Source organism: Carcharhinus amblyrhynchos, chromosome 25 (genome assembly GCF_965287045.1).
Source record: "Carcharhinus amblyrhynchos chromosome 25, sCarAmb.v2.hapA, whole genome shotgun sequence".
NCBI classification, from domain to species: Eukaryota; Metazoa; Chordata; class Chondrichthyes; order Carcharhiniformes; family Carcharhinidae; genus Carcharhinus; species Carcharhinus amblyrhynchos.
In genome coordinates, this window is record NC_137348.1 from 813361 (window position 1) to 839663 (window position 26303).

A 26303-nucleotide genomic window follows, 5' to 3' on the forward strand; every position below is an offset into this window, starting at 1 on the left:
TCCTGTAGGTTTCAATGAGATTGGATCTAAGGTTAGTTAACAGACGGGAAGGAGAGATTAAAGCTAAGTGGAGCATTTTTAAGTTGGCAGGCTATGACTCAGGGAATGCTGCAAGATGTTTGTTGGGACCTCAGCTATATACAATTGATGTCAATTAATTAGCCAAAGAGATAGGTTATTGATCGCCCAAAGCTGGGTGGAATGTAAGCTGTAAGGAAGACACAAAGAGGCTACAAAAAGATATGGACAGGGTAAGTCATAGCACAATGCTTTCATCTTAGGGATGTATTTAGTGAATCTTCGCTGCATAGCCTTAATGCAAATACATCTTTTAAATATGAAAATCAAAAATGCAGTCTTCCAGCTGAGATTTTGCTGAAACTCTGTACAACTGTTGTCAGATTGGAATATAAGAATAAACCAAGTTCCTTGCAATAAAGTCCAACATTCAATTTATCTTTTTAATTGCTCACTGTACTCGCATGCTAATTTTGTGTTCCTTTTAGCAGTGCATACAAAATCCCTCTGAAACCAACATTTACAAGCTTCATTTCTTTGAAATAAATCTGCTTTCTCATGCTTATAAACTCAAACTTGCCACATTATATTCCATCTGCCATCGAACCTGTCTAAATCTCTGTCTTCCTCACAGTTTACATTCCACCCAACTTTGAACTATCAACAAACTTAAATATATTAATTTCTATCTCCTTGCCTAACTAATTGATACAGATTGTAAACAGCTGAGGTTCCAGCAAACATCCTTGCAGCATTCCTTCAGTCACTGCTTGTCAACTCAAAATTGCCCCACTTACCCTTAATCTCTCCTTCTTATCTATTAACCAATCCTAGGTCTACGCTAACATGTCGCCCACAGGACCAAGCACTGATCTTGCGTTTAATCTTTCATTTGGCATTATCGAATGCCTTTTGGAAAATCACTTATCCCACATCTACTGATTCCTCATTCCTTTAGTTACATCCTCAGAAAACTCTAATAAATTTGACAAACAAAATTTTCCTCTTATAAAACCACACTGACCTTTTCTGATCATAATGTGATTTTCTAAGTGCTTTGTTAAGACTTTCTTATTAATAGATCCCAGCCTTTTCCCAGTGACTTATGCCAGATGAACAGATCTGTAGTTCCCTGTTTTCTCTCACTTTCCTTCCAGGCGTATAAAAGGTTCAGAGAGCTAGGAGATGTTAAAGATCTAGAGGAGTATAAGGCTTGTAGAAAGGAGCTTAAAAAGGAAATTCGGAGAGCCAGAAGGAATCATGAGAAGGCCTTGGCGGGTAAGATTAAGGAGAATCCCAAGGCCTTCTACAAAAATGTGAAGAGTAAAAGGATGAGAAGCAAAGGGATAGGACCTATAAAAGGTGAAGGGGGAAAAGTCTGTGTGGAACCGGAAGAAATGGCAGAGGTGCTTAATGAGTACTTTGCCTCGGTATTCACGGTGGAAAGTGATCTGGGAGGTTGTACTACAGGTTTGCGGCAGACTGAAAAGATTGAGTATGTGGACGTTAAGAAAGAGGATGTGTTGGAACTTTTAAATTCTATCAAGATAGATAAGTTGCCGGGACTGGATGGGATGTACCCCAGGTTACTGTGGGAGGTGAGGGAAGAGATTGCAGAGCCCCTGGCGATGATCTTTGCATTGTCGATGGAGACGGGAGAGGTTGCGGAGGATTGCGGATGTGGCTCCTATTTTCAAGAAAGGGAACAGGGATAGCCCAGGAAATTACCAACCAGTGAGTCTGACCTCAGTGGTTGGTAAAGTTGATGGAGAAGATTCTGCGGGACAAGATTTATGAGCATTTAGAGAAGTTTAGAATGATCAGGAATAGTCAGCACGGCTTTGTCAAGGGCAGGTCGTGCCTTACGAGCCTAGTTGAGTTCTTTGAAAACGTGACTGAACACATTGACGAAGGAAGAGCGGTGGATGTGATTTACATGGACTTCAGCAAGGTGTTTGATAAGGTCCCCCATGTAAGACTTCTTGAGAAGGTGAGAGGGTATGGGATCCAAGGGACTTTGGCCTTGTGGATCCAGAACTGGCTTGCCTGCAGAAGGCAGAGAGTGGTTGTGGATGGGTCTTTTTCTGCATGGAGGTCGGTCACCAGTGGAGTGCCCCAGGGATCTGTTCTAGGACCCTTGCTGTTTGTCATTTTCATAAATGACCTGGATGAGGAAGTGGAGGGATGGGTTAGTAAGGTTGATATGAAGGTTGGTGATGTTGTGGATAGTCTGGAGGGATGTCAGAAGTTGCAGCGGGACATAGATAGGATGCAAGACTGGGCGGAGAAGTGGCAGATGGACTTCAATGCAGATAAATGTGTAGTGGTCCATTTTGGCAAGACCAATGGGATGCAGGAGTACAATATCAAGGGTAGGAGTCTTAGCAGTGTTGAAGAGCAGAAGGATCTTGGGGTCTGGGTCCATAGGACTCTTAAATCAGCCTCGCAGGTGGAGGATGTGGTCAAGAAGGCGTATGGTGTACTGTCCTTCATTAATCGAGGGATTGAGTTTAGGAGTCGGGAGGTAATGCTGCAACTTTATAAGACCCTTGTCAGACCCCACTTGGAGTACTGTGCGCAGTTCTGGTCGCCTCACTACAGGAAGGATGTGGCAGCTATTGAGAGGGTGCAGAGGAGATTTACAAGGATGTTGCCTGGATTGGGAGGCATGCCTTATGAAGATAGGTTGAGGGAGCTAGGTCTCTTCTCCCTGGAGAGACAAAGGATGAGAGGCGACCTGATAGAGGTTTATAAAATGTTGAGAGGAATAGATAGGGTGAATTCTCGGAGGCTATTTCCCAGGGCTGAAATGGTCACTACGAGAGGACACAGGTTTAAGGTGCTGGGAAGCAAGTACAGAGGAGATGTTAGGGGTAAGTTTTTCACTCAGAGGGTGGTGAGTGAGTGGAATCAGCTGCCGTCGGTGGTGGTAGAGGTGAACTCGCTGGGGTCTTTTAAAAGACTTCTGGATGAGTACATGGGATTTAATGGGATTGGGAGTTACAGATAGTTCTATGGCGTGGTAGGTATAGATGTGATCGGTGAAACTTGTGGGCCGAAGGGCCTGTTTGTGCCGTAGTGTTCTATGTTCCTTTCTTGAATAGTGGGGTTACATTTGCTGACCAGGAAAATCCTAACTTGCATATCTTTTACCTCTGCAAATATCACACTTTCAGTGTTCAGAACTAAGTCGTCAAGTCATGAGGATGTTTAGCTTTTAGTTCCTTAAATTTCTCTGGAACCTTTTCTTTGCTGATATTAATTACCTGAACTTCCTCTATATCAGCCCTGGGTTGCCCTCCATTGCTGATATGTAACTTCTGTCTCTGTCGATAGGCACAAATATTTGTTTTAATGTTTTTAATGTTTCTGGCAAGTCCTCATTTCCCGTAACCATTTCCTGAGTCTCTCTGAGGGACTAAATGTTTACATTTCATACTCCCTTACTTTTTATTTTCCAGCAAAAGCTCCTACAATCTGTTTTTATATTACTGGCTAGTTCTTGGGGTCCTTACTTAGTTTCTAAAACGCTCCCAATCTTCAGGTTAACTACCATTGTCTGCAACATATTTTTTATTCATTTGTGGGATGTGGGCATCGCTGGCCAGACCGGCATTTATGTCTCATTCCTCATTACCACCGAGGAGGCGGTGGTGAGCTACTTTCTTGAATCGCTGCAGTCTCTGAGGTAACGTACACCCACAGTGCTGTTAGGGTGAGAGTTTCAGCGACAGCACAGTGAGTGACTTGGAGGGGAACCTCCAAGTGGGGGTGTTCCCAGGTATCTGCTGCCCTTGTCCTTTTAGATGGTGGTAGTTGTGGGTTGGAATGTGCTGTCTAAGGAACCGCAAAGAGTTGCTGCAGTGTATCTTGTAGATAGTACATACTGCTGCTACTGTGCGTCAACAGTGGAGGGAGTGGATGTTTGTGGATGGGGTGCCAATCATGTTGGCCGTTTTGTCCTGGATGGTGTTGAGCTTCTTGCGTCCATCCAGGCAAATAGTCTTCACTTTGAGATGATCAGAAATTGAGTAGTGCCAAGGGGTTCTTGTATGGTTACTTACTGCTACATCCATGAGATTAGGATAGTGGGCTTCCCAAAGGGAATTCCCCCATTATTCCAGGAAGCATAAACAGGCAGCAGGCAGGGTAGGCTGCACTAGAGGGAGGCATTGCCCCCTTACGTTCCTTCCCACTCACAGGGAATGTACCTGGAATGACAAGAGGTAGAATCTGCAAATGTGTAATAACTGCAGAAATTCCGTCAACTGCAGCTAGAATTCCCCAGAGGATTCACACTTACCTTATTCACTCCCCTCCATCAATTATCTAGCTGCTTCTCTTTCTCTGTTACATACTTATCTCAAATTACATACCCCTCATGCTATTTTACTTCCCCTTATTACTTTTTTCTCCCCATGTTAAGTCTTTAGTCCATTACCTGCTGATTCAATGTGAATAATGAAGGGTTAACAGGCTGACCGGTGATGATGAGCTGCTTACCTGGATTCCGAGAGTTTGAACGTTGAATAGTTTTGTCTCGTTGTTTGTAGGGAAAGCGTAAAGCTGTATCCAGCAGTTTGAAGCTCTCTTTTAATGAGTGTGTCTGGTAATATTCTACCAACTCCTAAAATTAGAGAATAAGCACCCATTATTATTCAATAACTTGAATTCTGAATGAAAAGACGTGCTGGTTAGGGTGCATTGGCCATGCTAAATTCTCCCTCAGTATAGCCAAACAGGCGCCAGAGTGCGGCGTCTAAGGGATTTTCATAGTAACTTCATTGCACTGTTAATGGAAGCATACTTAGAGCCATAGAGATTTACAGCATGGAAACAGGCCCTTCGGCCTAACTTGTCCATGCCGCCCTTTCTTTTAAACCTCGAAGCTAATCCCAATTGCCCGCATTTATCTGTCTATACCCATTGTACCCATGTAACTAAGTAAATGCTTTTTAAAAGACAAAATTGTACCCGCCTCTACTACTTGTGACACTAAATAATAAATAAACTTTAAAAGTTAACAGAAATTAAGAAACCTTTGACCCTCATCCCTGACGCTCTCTCCCCAGTTTCTCAAACTCTGTCCACGGTGATAAAGAACTCCTCCCAAGAATGGATGTTTGGATCACCATTTGAACATGCCTGGCTCGCTACTCATTCCCCAGCCTGACCCTCACTGACGTGGTGACCACCCACCTCACTCCTGCTCCCACCTTCGCCCATAATCTTCACGTCTCGTCCCTCATGTTTCAATCTTCTCTCATCGGCCTTTCCTCAAAACGCAGCCACGGGATTCACCGTTCTTGCAAAGTGCTGTTCCCATTCCCAACGCTCCTTCCTTCCCCAAATGTGTTGTCACTTCCCAAATCCGTACCCATCGTTCCCAGGACCCCATGTTTCAATCCCTCCAATCAGCTTCCTGCCTTGACACAGTATCAAAACAGCTTTTATCAGAGTCACAAATGAGATCCTGTGCGACTGGGACCAAGGGAAACTTTCCTCCTCATCCTGTCTGCAGCTTGTCACACACTAACCACATCCTCCTCCTCCAACACCGCTCACTGTTGTCCAGCTGGCTGAGACTGCTCTCACCTGGCTCCATTCCTATCTATCTAATCTCTGCCAATGCCTTTTCTTCCTGCTCCTGCAATATTGCCACTGGTGTTCCTCAAGGATCTGTCCTTGGAGCCTTCCTATTCTTCATCCTTGTATTCAGGATACAATGAGAAGAAAGAGAAAGGCTTTTAAAAAGTACAAGGGAAGCAAATCAGTGGAGACATTAATAAGGTATAGAAAGTGCAGGGTGAAGCTTAAGAAAGCAATTAGGAATGCAAAGAAGGATATGAGAAAGCTCTGGCTGGAAAACCCCAAAACATTCTTTATCAATGGGAAGGGGATAACCAGGGAAAGAGTAGGATCCAGTAAGGACCAAGGAGGCAATCTGTGGGTGGAGCCTGAGGACACTGGTAGAGTATTGGATGAATATTTCACATCCATCTTCACCCAAGAGAATGAGGACGCTGGTGTGGAATTCAGGGAGAGACACTGCGAGGTTCTTCAGCAAATTGATACAGGGAAAAACAAGGTATTGGAGGTGTTGGCAATCTTAAAAATGGATAAATCACCAGGTCCAGATGAATTGTGTCCCAGGCTGCGCAGGGAGGCAAGGGAAGAAATTGCAGGGGCTCTGACCCAAATTTTCAATTCCTCACTGGCCACAGGAGACGTGCCAGATGACTGGAGAACAGCCAATTAATTAATTTAAACAGCTATTTAAGAAGGGTTGTAGAGATAAACCAGGGAAACTGCAGACCAGTGAGCGGTAGGGAAACTACTAGAGAAACTTCTGAAGGAGAGAATCTATCTCCACTTGGAGAGGCAAAGCTTGATCAGGGATAGTCAGCATGGCTTCATCAGAGAGAGGTCATGCCTGACAGATTTGATTGAAGTTTTTGAGGAGGTGATCAGGTGTGTAGATGAGGGAATGCAGTCGATGTCGTTGATATGGATTTCAGCAAAGCCTTTGACAAGGTCCCACATGGGAGGCTTGTAAACAAAGAACAAAGAACAATACAGCACAGGAAACAGGCCCTTCGGCCCTCCAAGCCTGCGCCACTCATTGGTTCAACTAGACCATTCGTTTGTATCCCTCCATTCCCAGTCTGTTCATGTGACCATCCAGATAAGTCTTAAACGATCCCAGCGTGTCCGCCTCCACCACCCTGCATGGCAGTGCATTCCAGGCCCCCAACACCCTCTGTGTAAAATATGTCCCTCTGATATCTGAGTTAAACCTCACCCCCCCTCACCTTGAACCTGTGACCCCTCGTGATTGTCATCTCCGGCCTGGGATAAAGCTTCCCACTGTTCACCCTATCTATACCCTTCATAATTTTATTCACCTCTATTAGGTCGCCCCTCATTCTCCGTCTTTCCAGGGAGAACAACCCCAGTTTACCCAATCTCTCCTCATAGCTATGACCCTCCATACCAGGCAACATCCTGGTAAACCTCCTCTGCACTCTCTCCAAAGCCTCCACGTCCTTCCGGTAGTGTGGCTACCAGAACTGTACACAGTACTCCAAATGTGGCCTAACCAACATTCTATACAACTGCAACATCAGATTCCAGCTTTTATACTCTATACCCCGTCCTGTAAAGTCAAGCATGCCATATGCCTTCTTCACCACTCTTTCCACCTGTACTGCCACCTTCAGGGATCTGTGGACTTGCACACCCAGGTCCCTCTGTGTGTCTATACTCCTGATGGTTCTGCCATTTATTGTATAGCTCCCCACAACATTAGATCTACTGAAATGCATCACTTCGCATTTATCTGGATTAAATTCCATCTGCCATTTCTCTGCCCAATTTTCCAGCCTATCTATATCCTGCTGTATTCTCTGACAATGTTCATCACTATCCGCAACTCCAGCAATCTTTGTGTCGTCTGCAAACTTACTAATCAGACCAGCTACATCTTCTTCCAAATCATTTATATATATCACAAATAGCAGAGGTCCCAGTACAGAGCCCTGCGAAACACCACTAGTCACAGGCCTCCAACAAGAAAAAGACCCCTCCACTGCTACCCTCTGTCTTCTTTGGCCAAGCCAGTTCTCCACCCATCTAGCTAGCTCACCTTTTATCCTGTGAGATTTAACCTTTTCCACCAGCCTGCCATGAGGGACCTTGTCAAACGCTTGGATAAAATCCATATAGACGACATCCACGGACCTTCCCTTGGCAACCGTCTTTGTCACCTCCTCAAAAAACTCCACCGACTTTGTGAGGCGTGACCTCCCTCGTACAAAACCATGCTGTCTATCACTAATGAGATTATTCAGTCCTAAATGCGCATACATCCTATCTCTAAGAATCTTTTCCAACAATTTCCCTACCACGGACATCAAGCTCACTGGCCTATAGTTACCCGGGTTATCCTTGCTACCCTTCTTAAATAACGGGACCACATTCGCTATCCTCCAATCCTCAGGAACCTCACCTGTGTCCAGTGAAGAGACAAAGATCTCTGTCAGAGGCCCAGCAATTTCATCTCTTGTCTCCCTGAGCAGTCTAGGATAGATGCCATCAGGCCCTGGGGATTTGTCAGTTTTAATGTTTCCTAAAAAACCTAACACTTCCTCGCTTCTAATTGAGATTTTCTCTAACAGGTCAAAACATCTCTCTGAGACACTCCCAGTCAACACGTCCCTCTCCTTTGTGAATACTGATGCAAAATATTCATTTAGGATCTCCTCTATTCCCTTGGGTTCTCAGCATAATTCCCCTCCTTTGTCCCTGACAACCCTCTTGTTCCTAATGTATGTATAAAATGCCTTAGGATTCTCCTTAATCCTGATTGCCAAGGACATTTCATGACCCCTTTTTGCCCTTCTAACTCCCTGTTTGAGTTCTTTCCCACTTTCTCTGTATTCCTCCAGCACTCCGTCTGTTTTCAGTTGCCTGGACCTAACGTACGCCTCTCTTTTCTTTTTGATCAGATCCTCAATTTCCCTGGTTATCCACGGCTCTCTAATCCTACCCTTCCTATCCTTCCTTTTTACAGGCACGTGCCTGTCCTGCAGCCTCATCAACTGCTCCTTAAAAGACTCCCACATGCCAGATGTGGATTTACCCTCGAACAGCCTCTCCCAATCAATGGCCACCAATTCCTGCCTAATCCGGCTATAGTTAGCCTTCCCCCAATTCAGCACCTTCCCCATTGACAACACTCATCTTTTTCCATTACTATCCTAAAGTTAACAGAATTGTGGTCACGATTTGCCACATGTTCCCCTGCTGAAACTTTGACGACCTGACCAGGCTCATTCCCCAGTACTGGGTCCAGTATAGCCCCCTCTCTAGTTGTGCTATCTACATATTGTCCCAAAGAACCTTCCTGAACGCATTTTACAAATTTCTCCCCGTCCAGACCCCCAGCCCTAAGCACTTTCCAGTCTATACCAGGGAAATTAAAGTCCCCCACTACAACAATCCTATTTTTTCTGCACCTATCCAGAATCTCCTTACATATCCATCCCTCCACTTCCTGTGGGCTGTTGGGAGGCCTGTAGTATATCCCCAGCATAGTTACCGCACCCTTCCTATTTCTGAGCTCCACCTACAGTGGCTCATTACATGACCCCTCTAAACTGTCCACCCTCTGTACCACTGTAATAAGCTCCCTAACCAGTATTGCTATTCCCCCACCTCTTCTAGCCTCTCCTCTGTCTCGCCTAAAACACTTATATCCCGGAATATTCAGCTGCCAGTCCTGTCCTTTTAACCAAGTCTCCATCACCACAACCACATCCAAATTTCGCATAAGCATTAAGAACATAAGAACATAAGAACATAAGAAATAGGAGCAGGAAGGCCCTAAGTTCGTCTGTCTTACCTGTTACGCTCCTCGCATTGAAGTAGATGCACTCCAGACCTCCAGGCCCACTCAGGTCATCCTCCTCCAGAATGCTCTTCTTAGCTAACCTTGCCCTGGCCCCCAGCTCGTCCCCAGCCTCTCTGCTTACTGACCTACTGTTTTGATCCCCAGCCCACTGCCACATTAGTTTAAACCCACCCAAACCATACTAGCAAAACTCCCAGCCAGGATATTCATGCCCCTCTAGTTTAGGTGTAACTGGAGGTTACAAGAAGGTAAACATACATGGGATACAGGGTAATTTGATAAAGTGGATTCAAAATTGGGAGACAGAGGGTGATGAGAGAAGCTGCTTTAGTGACTGGAAGCCAGTGTCCAGTGGCTTTCCACAGGGATCTGTGTTGAGCCCCCTATTATTCGTCATTTATATAAATGACATTGATGACTATACGGGGGGGTGGGGTCAGTAAGTTTGTGGATGACGCAAAGATTGGACGGGTGATTAACAGTGAGGTGGAGTGAAAGCAGCAAAGTTATTTGGAGTTGTATAAAACTTTGGTGAGGCCACAGCTGGAGCACTGTGCGTAGTTCTGGTTACCACATTGTCAGAAGGGTATGATTGCACTGGAGGGAGTTCAGAGGAGATTCCCCAGGATGTTGCCTGGGATTTAAGTTATGAAGAGAGGCTTGGCTTGTTTTTGTTGGAGCAGAGAAGACCAGCCTGGGTGGGTGGTGGAGATGGGATGCCTCACATTCTTTAAACAGTATCTGGATGAGCACTTGGCACATCATAACATTCAGGGCTCAGTCTGGGCCAACTGCTGGCAGATGGGATTAGGTGGGAGTTCAATTGTTTCTCATGTGTCAGTGTGGATCTGATGGGCCGAAGGGCCTCTTCTGTTCTATATGAATCTATAATCCACATGCTGATATTCAGCAATATCATCTGAAGCCACAGTTAGTTTCTTGTGTACACCGATAATACCCAACTCTGCCCCATTCCCACTTCTCCCTACCCCCACTCCCAACCCCCCCACAAAATAACTAACTACTCTGCCCTGTGTGTGTGTGTGTGAGGTACACACAACTAGAAGCTCTTGTCTTTCAGCCTTGATCTGTGCAGAAAGCCTGAATAACAGCAGCAGCAGGAACTCCACATTTCCTTCACTCCCCGGCTTCAGAAAAGGGAGATTTCTGCTTCCCAGTCACTCTCCAATAGCCTGTACGACAAGATCTAGCTTCACTGTAATGCCACAATGGTCTGGGAATATGCTCTGGCCTCTGACAGGTTGAATGGTCATTTAGCCAAAATGCCAGAGAGGCACAGGCATCTGGAGGGCACGATGAGAATTATTTCACAGAGTATAAGGGAACGTACCAGGAGACTCTCAAACTTCTTTGCCTCAGTGATGTGGATCCAATTGTCCTTCTCAACAACTTTAATATGCTTCACTTCGTCATTAAACCTGAGGAAAGAGGCCATCACGACAGGGTTTGAGTGTCAATAAAACAAACAACAAAATCATTAAACAATAAGAGAAAGGTGTCACATTAGGCTGTACTTTAGACTGAGCAACAATAAAAATTGCCGTCCATTAGAGGCCAGATAGGTCGAGGGCAGTGGCTGTAGATTTCTTATGGGAAGGTTGTGTCTGATTAATCTGGTTGAATGTTACGAGGAGGGTTATGAGGTTTGAGAATCTGATGTAGTTCCACAGATTTTGGAAAGGCTTCAGATAATGACAGACTGATCAGTAAATGGAGTCTGAGAGAAAGTGGATTCAAAACTGCCTTCATGGCAACAAGCAAAGGATTCTGGTCAATGGGAGTTTTTGGAAGTGAAGGCCGATTCCAGTGGAGGTCCCTACCACGCAGTACTACCTCCTTCGCTTTTCATGGTAAATGATTTAGACTTGATTAAAAAGTTTGAACATGATGCCAAAATATGCTGTGCAGTTGATAGGTAGAAAGCTGTAGTAGGGCCTAGGTGGGATTGTTGTTGGTGCAGACTCGATGGGCCAAGTGGCCTCCTTCTTCACTGTAGGGATTCTACGGCTGACTGCAGGAACTGGTCCAGTGGGCAAAGAGGTGACAAACAAGGCAATGGAACACACAGTAAGTGAAAAAGGATACTAAGAACCATAAAGGATCAGAGGAAGTTAGAGTATATATCCATACACCCCTGAAGGCAGCAGAGCGGGTCAGGTACTCAAGAAGGTTTATGGGATTTTTTTATTGGCTGAGGAGTAGAATGAAAGAACAGGGCAGTGTTGTTAGAACTGTAGAAATCAGGAATTAAATGGCAGCTGAAGTACAATTCCAATAACGACATTCCGGGAAGGATGTGTTCACACAAAGGAGAGAGAGTTTTTCCCAGTAATGATTAAGGAGCAAGTGACAGTGCTCGGCAGAAAGGATGTCCCAGAGGGACCAAGGGCATCAGGAAACATTTAAGTTGACTTTTAAAGCTGAGAAAAACCCCTCCAAAAACAAAAGTTGACTTTTACACCAAGTGTATCAGTGGTGCAGTTGTAGGCGATCACCATTTTGAAACACCCTACACAAAAAGTGAGCATGTCTTAAACTCCCATTGCATCTTTACAACAGTCTGTATCACCTGCCTGATCCCTTGTGTCCAACTATAAGGTACTGGTGCAAAATATTGGTTTGTGGGGTGAAAAATCAAGACTGATCATTGATGCAGTATAGCATGTCATAACTGAAACAAGAGGCCAATTCCTTGTGCGTTAAACAGAAACACAAAGTGTTTCACATGGGCAATAATAACAATCTTTGCTCCAAGACTTCAGTGTAACTGCATTGTCAGCTTAGTATAGAGAGCTGCTCATCTCTAAAGCAACAGTCACAACCTCAGCATGTCTCATTGAGCTTCACAGCCAGTGAAGTAGGTCTTGAAATATAGTCACTGCTTCAGACATAAGAGAAATATGATTCAGCTAGCAAATCATTTTTCAAAAGGAGTTTCAGCTGTGAGGAGGCTTGCTTGAATTGTTCCAAACACAAGACATCTAAACAGGGTATACAGAGATCACCTGTTCCCATTGTACAAGGATTGAGAACCAGACGGCACTGATATAAAGTGATTGACAAAAGTAGTAAAGGTGACCGGAAGAGAACCTCTTGCACTGCCTAAAACTGTCGCAGTTTATTAGAGGGTGCTGGATAACTATCTGAAGAGAAAAGAATTGTTTTTCCTACAGGGAAAGGACAAGGAGGAGGGCTTAGCCAAGATACTCTTGTCAAAGGCTGGCATTGACACGTTTGGTTGAATGGCCTCTGTGCACTGTAACCATTCCATGGTTCCATTTCTGAGAGTTTTCCCAATGACGGAGGAAAGCTCAGATAGGTTAGAATAGACTTCATTGGAGCTAAGGTGGCTGAGGGGAGATTTAATCAAGCTGTATAAAATGACAAGGAGATGGAGTGGATTGGAAAATCCTATTTCCATTATCATAGGTTAGTAACAATGGGGCATAATTATTCAGGATTGGACAGGAGTTGAGGAACTTTTTTTACGCTGAGGGTGACGGGAGGGAATTTGGAACTCACTACCCGGGAGTGAGAGAAACTCTCAGTAGGGAGGTCTTGCTGCAGCTGTATAGGGCATTGGTGAGGCCGCAGCTGGAGTACTGTGTGCAGTTTTGGGCGCCGTACTTACGCAAGGATATTTTGGCCTTGGAGGGAGTGCAGAGGAGGTTTACTAGGCTGATACTGGAGTTGAGGGGGTTGAACTATGAGGAGAGGCTGAATAAACTAGGCTTGTACTCGTTAGAGTTTAGAAGAATGAAGGGAGATCTCATTGAGACGTATAAGATGATGAATGGGATGGATAGGATAGAGGTGGAGAGACTCTTCCCGCTCAGAAAGGACAGTAGGACTAGAGGGCACAGCCTCAAGATAAAGGGGGGGCGGTTTAGAACGGAGTTGAGGAAGAACTTCTTCACTCAAAGGGTGGTGAATCTCTGGAATTCTCTGCCCGTTGAAGTGGTGGAGGCTACCTCGCTAAATATTTTTAAGACGCGGGTTGATGGGTTTTTGATAAGAGAGGGGATTAAGGGTTATGGGGAGAGGGCAGGAAAGTGGAACTGAGACACGACAGATCAGCCATGATCTTATTGAATGGCGGGGCAGGCTCGAAGGGCCAGATGGCCTACTCCTGCTCCTATTTCTTATGTTCTTATGTTCTTACATGCAAAACATTTTGGATCCATACAGTAACCCCCAGGGCCACTGAGCAAGAATTGGAAGTGAGATTAGACTGATTCATTCTCTTTCAGCAGGAACATACACAATGGGATGAATAGCCTCCTCCTGTGTCCCGTGCACATTTTCTGTTCCTATGTTTGAGTGCCATGAAGTGAAAATGCATAATTCTCCAGTCCAGTTCTGCCAGGACTGTGTCTATCCCATACCAGCCTCTGCTCCACCATAAAAACACAATGTGTTCACACCAACCTAATACTAATAGCAAATCTTTCAGCCTCTGCTGTGCGCTCACGAATCAGATATGTTCCAGAGCTGTGTGTCTTCAGGAGATTGTCAGCCTGTCCACGCTCCAAATTGCCTGCAAACCTAGGGAGGAAAAAATACAAAAGCAAAACACTGGAAATCTGAAATTAAGCCAGATTAATCTGTAAAAAACTCAGTGCATTGACTTGAACAGCTGCCAGAGTGTGGCAACTAGGGGAATTTCACAGTAACTTCACTGCAATGTAAATGTAAGCCTTACTTGCGGCTACATTGGTGGAGAGAGAAACAGAGTTAACGTTTCAGACAGAACAGAAATAGAAATGTTGGAGCTCCTGTTGCACACTGCTAAATATACACACGAACCACTCCATTACCCTGTCCCTGTCCTGGGAGTGTTTGATGGGGGGACAGTGTAGAGGGAGCTTTACTCTGTATCTAACCCCGTGATGTACCTGTCCTGGGAGTGTTTGATGGGGGACAGTGTAGAGGGAGCTTTACTCTCTATCTAACCCCGTGCTGTACCTGTCCTGGGAGTGTTTGATGGGGGACAGTGTAGAGGGAGCTTTACTCTGTATCTAACCCCGTGATGTACCTGTCCTGGGAGTGTTTGATGGGGGACAGTGTAGAGGGAGCTTTACTCTGTATCTAACCCCGTGATGTACCTGTCCTGGGAGTGTTTGATGGGGGACAGTGTAGAGGGAGCTTTACTCTGTATCTAACCCTGTGCTGTACCTGTCCTGGAAGTGTTTGATGAGATTGTGTATCTATCAGTGACTTACCAGGGATAGATGCTGTAGTCAGGCTCTTTTGAAGGCGGCTTAATAAAATGCTGAAAGGAGAGATTAAAAACTATTTATTTCTCTTTTTGTGAGGGGTTTTCAACAAGATATCTGTGACCAAAACCTGGCAGAAAACAGCTGCTGCAAACAGGATAAATTGGGGAATATTGGAATAGTTCCAGAGTATTCTAGATTTAATCACAATCTGCAAATACTTTTTCCTCACGTCAGCGTTGAACTCTTTTCCAATCACATTCAACCCTGTCCTCTGGTTCTTGGCCCTGGTTTCTCCCTATTTATTCCCGAGTCCCTCCATCAAATCTCCTCTCAATCTTTCATGGTAATCAGTCCCACTTTCTCTTAGTCTGGCGATGCAGGGATACAGACAAAATGCTGGAAAATAGGATGAGGCTGCATGGCCCGTTTGTCGGCCAGTGCAGACATGATGGGCCAAATGGCCTCTTTCTACCCCATAAACTTTCTCCAATGTTCCAGTCTATCCACAGAACCAAAGTCCTTCATTTCTGGAACCATTCTCATGAACCTTACCTGCTCTCTCACAAAGCCTTGAGGCTGTCTTGTGGGTGCACTGAGTGGTCCCCTACATTGGATTAGAAGCTCCAGGTATGAGTCCAACATCAGGGCTTACGGAAGGAATGTTCAATGGGCTGATAACCAGCTTGGACATTCTTCCAGCACTTCCCCCACTTTTCCCCAAAGGGGTACAGACAGCACGGGTGTGGAGGTATGTAAGAGAGAGAGAGACTAAAGCCTTCACATCCTTCATGAAATGTGGTGTCTGACAATATTGCACCCAGTTCTGACATGGCCAAAAGTGTTTTTCGTTCTAGTAAACTCCAGTAATACAGGTCCCGAGTCCTCAGTCTCTCCTCATCCCAAGAATCGGTCTGGTAAACCTTCACTGCTCTCTCTCTTTAGAATCATAGAATCCTACAATCCAGAAAGAGGCCATCTGACCCATCAAGTCTGCACCAACCACAATCCCATCCAGGCTCTATCCTCATAACCTCATGCATTTACCCTAGCTAGTCTGGGATCGTGCTGGGACCAGAGTCCTGGCGAATCGTGTAGATAGGACTGTAGATAGGGCTTTAAACTAATTGGGGGGGGCGGGGGGCTGCAAGGGTAGGTGAAAATACAGGGTTGAAAGTAAAGGAGAGGGTGCAGGTACAGGAAGAGGCCAAGGATGTCCCAATAATAAAAGGAGTAGGGGGAGTGAGTAAGGTTGGTGACGTTCCAGCAAATAGGGTACAGGTGAAGGCTGGGATGAAGGCACTTTATCTGAATGCACGAAGCATTCGGAATAAAGTGAATGAGCTGGTGGTGCAGATCAGCACAAATGGATATGATCTGGTGGCCATTACAGAGACGTGGCTGCAAGGTGACAGGGACTGGGAGCTGAATGTACAGGGGTATCAAGTGTTTAGGAAGGATAGACGGGAGGAAAAAGCGGGGGGCTTGGCTCTGCTGATTAAGGATAGCATCAGGGTGGTAGTAAGGATGATATAGGAGCCAAAGAGCAGAAAGTGGAATCGTTGTGGGTGGAGATTAGGAACAGCAAAGGGAGGAAGACGCTGGTGGGTGTTGTCTATAGGCCCCCAAATAACGATCTGGAGGTGGGGCGGGCTGTTAACGGGCAAATAAATGCGGCGTGCAGGAATGGAATGGCGAAAATTTTGGGGGATTTCAATCTACATATTGATTGGTCGACCCATGTTGGATGCGGTGGGCTTGAGGAAGAGTTCTTGGAATGCTGCCGGGATAGTTTCCTTGAACAGTGTGTGTTGGAGCCGACGAGGGAGCGAGCTATCTTGGATCTGGTGCTATGTAATGAGGCGGGTAGAATTAGGGACCTTGCGGTGAAGGATCCTCTTGGGAAGAGCGATCATTGTATGGTGGAGTTTCTGATGCAGATGGAGGAGGAGAAAGTGGGTTCCCGGACCTGTGTCCTTTGTTTGAACAGAGGGGAGTATGGTAGGATGAGAGAGGAATTGGCGAATGTTGATTGGGGGAGCGCATTGGAAGGTAGGTCTGCTGAGGAGCAGTGGAGGATCTTTAAGGAGATCTTTCTTGGTGCTCAGCAGAAATTTATTCCGATGGTTAAAAAGGATCGTAGGAGGAGAGATAATCAGCCGTGGATAACGAAGGAGGTAAAGGAAAGTGTTAAGTTAAAAGCGGATGCGTTTAGAGTAGCTAAGAGTAGTGGGTGAGAGGAGGATTGGGAGAGGTTTAAATATCAACAAAGAATGACAAAGAAGTTGATAAAGGAGGGTAGGATAAACTATGAAGCTGGGCTAGCGCTTAATATAAAAAAGGATAGTAAGAGTTTTTATAAATATATAAAAGGGAAGAGGCTGACTAGGGTGAACGTTGGACCCTTAGAGGATGAGAGGGGGGACTTAGTGGTAGGGGATGGGGAAATGGCTAAGGCCTTGAATAACTTTTTTGTTTCAGTCTTCACGGAGGAGGACGTGAATAATTTGCCGGGTGTTAGCGATGGAAAGATGGTAGGAGTGGAGGGCCTGAATGATATTATTGTTACTAGAGAGGTGGTGCTCGAAAGACTGGAGGGACTGATTGTGGACAAGTCCCCAGGACCGGATGGAATGCATCCGAGGGTTCTGAAAGAAATGGCGGAGGTGATAGTGGATGCTTTGGTGATTATTTTCCAAACGTCGCTGGATTCCGGGGAAGTGCCGGATGATTGGAAAACAGCTAATGTTACGCCGTTGTTTTAGAAGGGTGGCAGGCAAAAGGCAGGGAATTATAGGCCCGTTAGTTTAATGTCTGTCGTAGGAAAAATGTTAGAATCTGTGATCAAGGAGAAAATAGCGAGGCATCTCGAGGAGAATTGTTTGATAGAGCAGACACAACACGGTTTCGTTAAGGGGAAGTCGTGTCTGACGAATTTATTGGAGTTCTATGAGGACGTGTCTAGGGCGGTGGATAGAGGAGAGCCGGTGGATGTGGTGTTTCTTGATTTTCAGAAGGCGTTTGATAAGGTGCCGCACAAGAGGTTATTACAGAAGGTCAGGGGGCATGGAGTTGGGGGTAGGGTGTTAGCGTGGATAGGGGATTGGCTGTCAAATAGGAGGCAGAGAGTGGGGGTCAATGGGTGCTATTCTGATTGGCGGTTGGTGACTAGTGGAGTGCCCCAGGGGTCGGTGCTGGGGACTCAGCTATTTACCATTTATATAGATGATCTGGAGGAGGGAACCGAGTGTAGGGTGTCGAAATTTGCTGATGACACCAAGATTGGTGGAACGGCAAATTGTGCAGAAGGTGTGGAAAGTCTGCAGAAGGATCTAGATAGGCTGGGCGAATGGGCCAGGAACTGGCAAATGGAATTTAATGTTGGCAAGTGTGAAGTTGTCCACTTTGGTAGGAATAATGGTGGGAAGGACTATGGCAAAAAACTGCAGCAGGCGACGGTGCAGAGGGACCTCGGGGTCCTTGTGCATGAGTCGCAAAAACCCAGCCTGCAGGTGCAGCAGGTGGTCAGGAAGGCGAATGGGATGCTGGCCTTCATAGCGAGGGGGATTGAATATAAAAGTAGGGAGATCTTGCTGCAGCTGTATAGGGCACTGGTGAGGCCACAGCTGGAGTACTGTGTGCAGCTTTGGTCGCCGTACTTACGCAAGGATATTTTGGCCTTGGAGGGAGTGCAGAGGAGGTTTACTAGGCTGATTCCGGAGTTGAGGGGGTTGAACTATGAGGAGAGGCTGAATAAACTAGGCTTGTACTCGTTAGAGTTTAGAAGAATGAGGGGAGATCTCATTGAGACGTATAAGATGATGAATGGGATGGATAGGATAGAGGTGGAGAGACTCTTCCCACTCAAAAAAGACAGTAGGACTAGGGGGCACAGCCTCAAGATAAAGGGGAGGCGGTTTAGAACAGAGTTGAGGAGGAACTTCTTCACTCAAAGGGTGGTGAATCTGTGGAATTCTCTGCCCGTTGAAGTGGTGGAGGCTGCCTCGCTAAATATTTTTAAGACGCGGGTTGATGGGTTTTTGATAAGAGAGGGGATTAAGGGTTATGGGGAGAGGGCAGGAAAGTGGAACTGAGCCACGACAGATCAGCCATGATCTTATTGAATGGCGGGGCAGGCTCGAAGGGCTAGATGGCCTACTCCTGCTCGTATTTCTTATGTTCTTATGTTCTTAGTCCCCCCCTAACACTAAGGAGCAATTTAGCATGGTCAATCCACCTAGCAGGCACACATCTTTGGACTGTGGCAGCAGACCGGAGCACCCAGAGGAAAGCCGCACAGGCACAGGGAGAGCGCGCAGATGCCACACAGTGAGACAAGCCAGAAATCGAACCTGGATCCCTGGCGCTGTGAGGCAGCAGTGCTAAGCACTGTGCCACCGTGCCACTTTAGATAAGGAGAGTAAAACTGCCCACAATACCCAAGGTATTATCTCCTGAAGGACATGTACAACTATAGTAACATATCCTTACATATCTGCACATGTTGAAAGCAAGTACATCATGAATATGAGTCAAGAAAACTCAGGATCCTAACACTGGCCCATGGGAAACGCCGTTATAAACCTTCCTGCAGTCTGAAAATGGCCATTCATCTGTTACTCTCCACTTCCTGTCACTCAGCTTACTTTGTATCCATGCCATTACTACTACCCCTTTTATCTTGGGGGCCTAGACTTTGCTGACAAGTCTTTTATGCAGCACTCCTTCAGATGTTTTGTGGGAAGTCTACGTACTCCACAGTAACCCTGTTACATTCAATAATCCACTCTGTTATCTCAAAGAATTCAAGGTTGTTGACTAAACATGATTGGCCCTGAACAATTATGCCCTATTTCTTATGTTCCTTCATCGATCCATATATGACTAAGTGACTTAATTTTTCCGTGAGTTATCATTTCTAAAAGCTTTTTCACCATCAAAGTTAAGCTGACAAGCCTGCATAGACAACGTTTAACCTTACAGTCTCCTTGGACAAGTAGTGGTGGCATGGTGGCACAGTGGTTAGCGCTGCTGCCTCACAGCACCAGGGACTTGGGTTCAATTCTGGTCTCGGGTCACTGTCTGTGTGGAGTTTGCACATTTTCCCTGTATCTGTGTGGGTTTCCTCCGGTGCTCCAGTTTCCTCCCACAATCCAAAGACGTGTGGGCTAGGTGGTTTGGCCATGCTAATTTGCCCTTTAGTGTCAGGGGGTTAGCAGGATAAATACGTGGGGTTAAGGAGATAAGATCTGGGTGGGGTTGTGGTCAGCACAGACTCGATGGACCAAATGGCCTCCTTCTGCACTGTAGGGGTATTCTATTCTAACTCTTGAGGCAAAGACTGAATGTTCAATCTGGGACTGAGTATTATACACCTTCCTCCCCCAGTTTCTGACCTCAACGATTATGTTGCCGCAATGACCCTACAATTAAAACTCTGGGTGCAGTGTCATCGAGGTCAGAATTCCAAAAATAAATCTGTGTAGGAAGCTGCTTGTGCCTTTGCTCAATTTTGTAAAATTTTGCAGGTTTTTGTTTTGAATTCAAACAGTTGTTCTTTTCTCCCCAATTTAACTATTATCTGGAGTGTTTGGCTTCTTCGATCGATTCCAGTGGCCGTTATCTGTGGTACCTGTGTATCCGTCCAGCTCAAACTATAACCCACTAAATCAAGTTGCCTGATATACAGGAGAGGATCAGCATCACGGCTCCTGGGACAAACTCCTAAATGAATGGGATTGTCGGGACAGGAACAGGAACAGGAGAACACTGCAGCAAGTCTGAAGCTTGATCACACTTACTCGTGAATCCACTGGACAAGGTTTCACAGACGAGCTCGGGAACCAACCAAAACGTTTGGTTTGAATGGCTTTCCCCTGGAATGGAGACGGACAGACACTGTCACTGTTGACGGTATAAACAGTGCAGCCCATTTACAAAGACAAAATTCCAAAGACTTCCCCCAACCCCACAAAACCGCCCTGTGCCCAAACATTAGACAGGATCCTCACCGGCAGACAGGCTTAATACACAACCACACCCCCCTCCCATTCTCTTCCCAGCCTGTCCACTGCACCCCCCTCCCCCCCACACCCGTCTGCCCCACCACACCCCACTCCCCCCCACGACACCCCACTCCCCCCCACACCCCCTGTCTGCCCCCCCACACCCCACTCCCCCCCGCTCCCCCCCCCCACACCCCACTCCCCCCCACACCCCACTCCCCCCCCGCGCCCCGTCTGCCCCACCACACCCCACTCCCCCCCACACCCCCTGTCTACCCCACCACACCCCACTCCCCCCCACACCCCCTGTCTACCCCACCACACCCCACTCCCCCCCCGCACCCCCTGTCTGCCCCACCACACCCCACTCCCCCCCCACACCCCCTGTCTGCCCCACCACACCCCACTCCCCCCCACACCCCCTGTCTACCCCACCACACCCCACTCCCCCCCACACCCCCTGTCTGCCCCACCACACCCCACTCCCCCTGTCTACCCCACCACACCCCACTCCCCCCCACACCCCCTGTCTACCCCACCACACCCCACTCCCCCCCCGCGCCCCGTCTGCCCCACCACACCCCACTCCCCCCCACACCCCCTGTCTACCCCACCACACCCCACTCCCCCCCACACCCCCTGTCTACCCCACCACACCCCACTCCCCCCCCGCACCCCCTGTCTGCCCCACCACACCCCACTCCCCCCCCACACCCCCTGTCTGCCCCACCACACCCCACTCCCCCCCCACACCCCGTCTGCCCCACCACACCCCACTCCCCCCCCCGCACCCCCTGTCTGCCCCACCACACCCCACTCCCCCCCCCGCACCCCGTCTGCCCCACCACACCCCACTCCCCCCCCGCACCCCCTGTCTGCCCCACCACACCCCACTCCCCCCCCGCACCCCCTGTCTGCCCCACCACACACCACTCCCCCCCCGCACCCCCTGTCTGCCCCACCACACCCCACTCCCCCCCCACACCCCCTGTCTGCCCCACCACACCCCACTCCCCCCCCACACCCCGTCTGCCCCACCACACCCCACTCCCCCCCCCGCACCCCCTGTCTGCCCCACCACACCCCACTCCCCCCCCGCACCCCGTCTGCCCCACCACACCCCACTCCCCCCCCGCACCCCCTGTCTGCCCCACCACACCCCACTCCCCCCCACACCCCCTGTCTGCCCCACCACACCCCACTCCCCCCACCACACCCCACTCCCCCCCACACCCCGTCTGCCCCCCCACACCCCACTCCCCCCCCGCACCCGTCTGCCCCACTCCCCCCCCCCCACACCCCACTCCCCCCCCACACCCCACTCCCCCCCCACACCCCACTCCCCCCCCACACCCCCTGTCTGCCCCCCACACCCCACTCCCCCCCCGCACCCCCTGTCTGCCCCCCCACACCCCACTCCCCCCCCGCACCCCCTGTCTGCCCCACCACACCCCACTCCCCCCCCGCACCCCCTGTCTGCCCCACCACACCCCACTCCCCCCCCACACCCCACTCCCCCCCCGCACCCCCTGTCTGCCCCCCCACACCCCACTCCCCCCCCGCACCCCCTGTCTGCCCCCCCACACCCCACTCCCCCCCCGCACCCCCTGTCTGCCCCCCACACCCCACTCCCCCCCCGCACCCCCTGTCTGCCCCCCCACACCCCACTCCCCCCCCGCACCCCCTGTCTGCCCCCCCACACCCCACTCCCCCCCCGCACCCCCTGTCTGCCCCCCCACACCCCACTCCCCCCCGCACCCCCTGTCTGCCCCCCCACACCCCACTCCCCCCCCGCACTCCCTGTCTGCCCCCCCACACCCCACTCCCCCCCCGCACCCCCTGTCTGCCCCCCCACACCCCACTCCCCCCCCGCACCCCCTGTCTGCCCCACCACACCCCACTCCCCCCCCGCACCCCCTGTCTGCCCCACCACACCCCACTCCCCCCCCGCACCCCCTGTCTGCCCCACCACACCCCACTCCCCCCCCGCACCCCCTGTCTACCCCACCACACCCCACTCCCCCCCACACCCCCTGTCTACCCCACCACACCCCACTCCCCCCCACACCCCACTCCCCCCCCACACCCCACTCCCCCACCACACCCCACTCCCCCCCACACCCCCTGTCTCCCCCACCACACCCCACTCCCCCCACACCCCCTGTCTACCCCACCACACCCCACTCCCCCCCACACCCCCTGTCTACCCCACCACACCCCACTCCCCCCCACACCCCCTGTCTACCCCACCACACCCCACTCCCCCCCACACCCCCTGTCTACCCCACCACACCCCACTCCCCCCCACACCCCCTGTCTACCCCACCACACCCCACTCCCCCCCACACCCCCTGTCTACCCCACCACACCCCACTCCCCCCCACACCCCCTGTCTACCCCACCACACCCCACTCCCCCCCACACCCCCTGTCTACCCCACCACACCCCACTCCCCCCCACACCCCCTGTCTACCCCACCACACCCCACTCCCCCCCACACCCCCTGTCTACCCCACCACACCCCACTCCCCCCCACACCCCCTGTCTACCCCACCACACCCCACTCCCCCCCACACCCCCTGTCTACCCCACCACACCCCACTCCCCCCCACACCCCCTGTCTACCCCACCACACCCCACTCCCCCCCACACCCCCTGTCTACCCCACCACACCCCACTCCCCCCCACACCCCCTGTCTACCCCACCACACCCCACTCCCCCCCCACACCCCACTCCCCCCCCACACCCCCTGTCTACCCCACCACACCCCACTCCCCCCCCGCACCCCCTGTCTGCCCCACCACACCCCACTCCCCCCCCGCACCCCCTGTCTGCCCCACCACACCCCACTCCCCCCCACACCCCCTGTCTACCCCACCACACCCCACTCCCCCCCACACCCCCTGTCTACCCCACCACACCCCACTCCCCCCCACACCCCCTGTCTGCCCCACCACACCCCACTCACCCCTCCGCACCCCCTGTCTGCCCACCACACCCCACTCACCCCTCCGCACCCCCTGTCTGGCTCCCCACCACCCCCCACCTCCCAGACCCCACTTCCCCTTCCTGATTATGTCATGTTGTTTCTACAATTTGAGAGGGATTCTGAACATAGGAATAGCACTAGACCATTCGGCCCCTCAAAGCTGTTTCACCAATCTGAAGCTGAGGTGTAAAATGTAACCGCTTGGAAAGGATAGTAGGACTAGGGGGCACAGCCTCAAGATAAGGGGAGAGCAGTTTAGATCGGAGTTGAAGAGGAACTTCTTCACTCAAAGGGTGGTGAATCTCTGGAATTCTCTGCCCGTTGAAGTGGTGGAGGCTACCTCGCTAAATATATTTAAGTCACGGGTAGATTGGTTTCTGATAGATAAGGGAATTAAGGGTTAAGGGGAGAAAGCAGGAAAGTGGAACTGAGCCACTTCAGATCAGCCATGATCTTATTGAATGGCGGGGCAGGCTCAAAGGGCTAGATGGCCTACTCCTGCTCCTGTTTCTTATGTTCTTATAAATGGATAAATCAGAGGGGACATTTCGGCAAAAATGAGTGGGAAATGGATGTAAAAAGCAGAGATTTCTACATGTGCCACCAAGTGATCATTTGACTCGACAGACTGACTCAATAATATCAAAAAGCTGCCTGCAAACTGAGAAACTATGTGGGAATCTGAAGTTTCTGAAAAGATAAACAAGATCAGCAAAGAAATGAAAGAGGGAAGACATGCTGCAGAGATGGGGATATAGAGAAGAGAGGAGACAGGGACTGCAATAGCAGCTCACTGAGTAGGAATTTCACCTGGGTGGGCACATCAGAGGCAGCCCTTCCAGCCTGCTCCGCCATTCATCTTGATCATGGCCGATCATCAAATTCAATATCCTGATCCCCCCCTCTCCTCCCCCCCACCATATCCTTCAATCCCTTTAGCCCCATCATCTCATTTCTTCTCAAAATCAGAATGTTTTGGCCTCAGCTACTTGCTGTGGGAGTGAATTCCACACATTCACCACCCTCTGGCTGAAGACATTCTCTTCACATCAGTTCTAAAAGGTTTACCCCTTTTCCTCAAACTCTGACCCCTAGTTCTGGACTCCCCCCCCCTACCACTGGGAACATTCTTTCTGAATCTACCCAGTCTAATCCTGTTAGAATTTTATAAGTTTCTATCAGATCCCCTCTCACTCTAAACTCCAGTGAATATAATCCTAGCCCACTTAGTCTCTCCTCATATGACAGACCTGCCATCCCAGGAATCAGCCTGGTAAACCTTCGCTGTGCCCCCTCTATAGCAAGGACATCCTTCCTCAGATAAGGAGACCAAAACTGCACACAATACTCCAGCTGTGGCCTCACCAACACACCGTACAATTGCAGTGAAACATCCCTATCCGTGTACTCAAATCCTCTCGCTATGAAGGCCAACATACTATTTTCCTCCTTTACTGCCTGCTGTACCTGCGCACTTACTTTCAGTGACTGATGCACGAAGACTCCAAGGTCTCACTGAGTATCCGCCTCTCCCAATTTACACCCATTCAAATAATAATCTGTCTTCCTATTATTGCCACCAAAGTGGATAATCTCACATTTATCTACATTACATTGCATCTGCCATGCAGATACCCACACACTCAGCCTGTCCAAATCACACTGAAGCATCTCTGCATCCTCCTCACAGCTTTGTATTTGGAAATAATACATTCAGTTCCCTCTTCCAAATCATTAATATATAATGTGAACAGTTGGGGTCCCAGCACAGATCCCTGCGGAACCCCGCTAGTCACCGACTGCCAATCAAAAAAAGACCCATATGCCTACTCTTTGCTTCCTATCTGCTAACCAGCTTTCTATCCACCTCATGACATTTCCTGCAATCCCATGTGCTTTAACTTTACATAGCAGTCTGTTAATGTGAGACCTTGTTGAAAGCCTTCTGAAAGTAAATAAACCACATCCACTGGTTCTCCTTGGTCAAATCTACTAGCTACATCCTCAAAAGCTCCAATAGATTTGTCAAGCATGATTTCCCTTTTGTGAACCCATGTTGACTTTGTCTGATTATCCCACTGCCTTCCAATGCTGAGTTACGAAGTCCTTGAAAGAAATGGAAGAGGAAATCATCTAATGAGAGAGGAGCAAGAATCACAAAATGATTCTTGCAAGAGAATTTACTTTTCCAATAATTATTAGGACAATGGCAAAGTGAGATTCCTGCATCGTGTGCAGAGTCTCCTCGGTGTCACCCAGCCCACAGAACGAAGGCATCGCAACTTTAAACACAGAGGCAATCTTAAAGCTTTACACAGGAGCCTGAACATCAAAACAAAGGCAACATCAGCACTGAGGGTGGGTCTAAAGGAGGAAAGTTCAAAACTTGGCACCAAAGCAGCTGAAGGCACGGCCAGCAATGGTGAAATGGTTATTAAAATTAGGACAGTAGATCAGAACAGGAGGAGATCTCAGGGATTTGTGGGCTGAACAGGATTCCAGAGATAGGGAGGGGCGAGATCATGGAGGAATTTGAAAAAAAAATTGTGAACCATCTTGGGACATTTTATTTTGTTAAAGTTTCTTTTTCAAACATTTTTTAGGTGATGTGGACATTACTGACGAGGCTATTAATTGTTGC

The 26303-nt window shown here is 48.9% G+C and overlaps 1 protein-coding gene across 3 annotated transcripts in view; it reads right to left on the reverse strand.

The window, feature by feature from the left end:
- The window catches only part of vav2 (vav 2 guanine nucleotide exchange factor), a 213023-nt gene that overhangs the window by 4681 nt on the left and 182039 nt on the right, over nucleotides 1-26303 (reverse strand). For all 3 annotated transcript variants that reach the window (XM_080212281.1, XM_080212280.1, XM_080212279.1), the window contains 5 exons: nucleotides 20469-20543; nucleotides 14674-14723; nucleotides 13880-13996; nucleotides 10782-10869; nucleotides 4522-4645 (listed from right to left, as the gene is read on the reverse strand). In XM_080212281.1, coding sequence (XP_080068407.1) covers nucleotides 4522-4645; nucleotides 10782-10869; nucleotides 13880-13996; nucleotides 14674-14723; nucleotides 20469-20543 — 454 coding nt within the window. The remainder of the gene's footprint in view (nucleotides 1-4521; nucleotides 4646-10781; nucleotides 10870-13879; nucleotides 13997-14673; nucleotides 14724-20468; nucleotides 20544-26303) is intronic.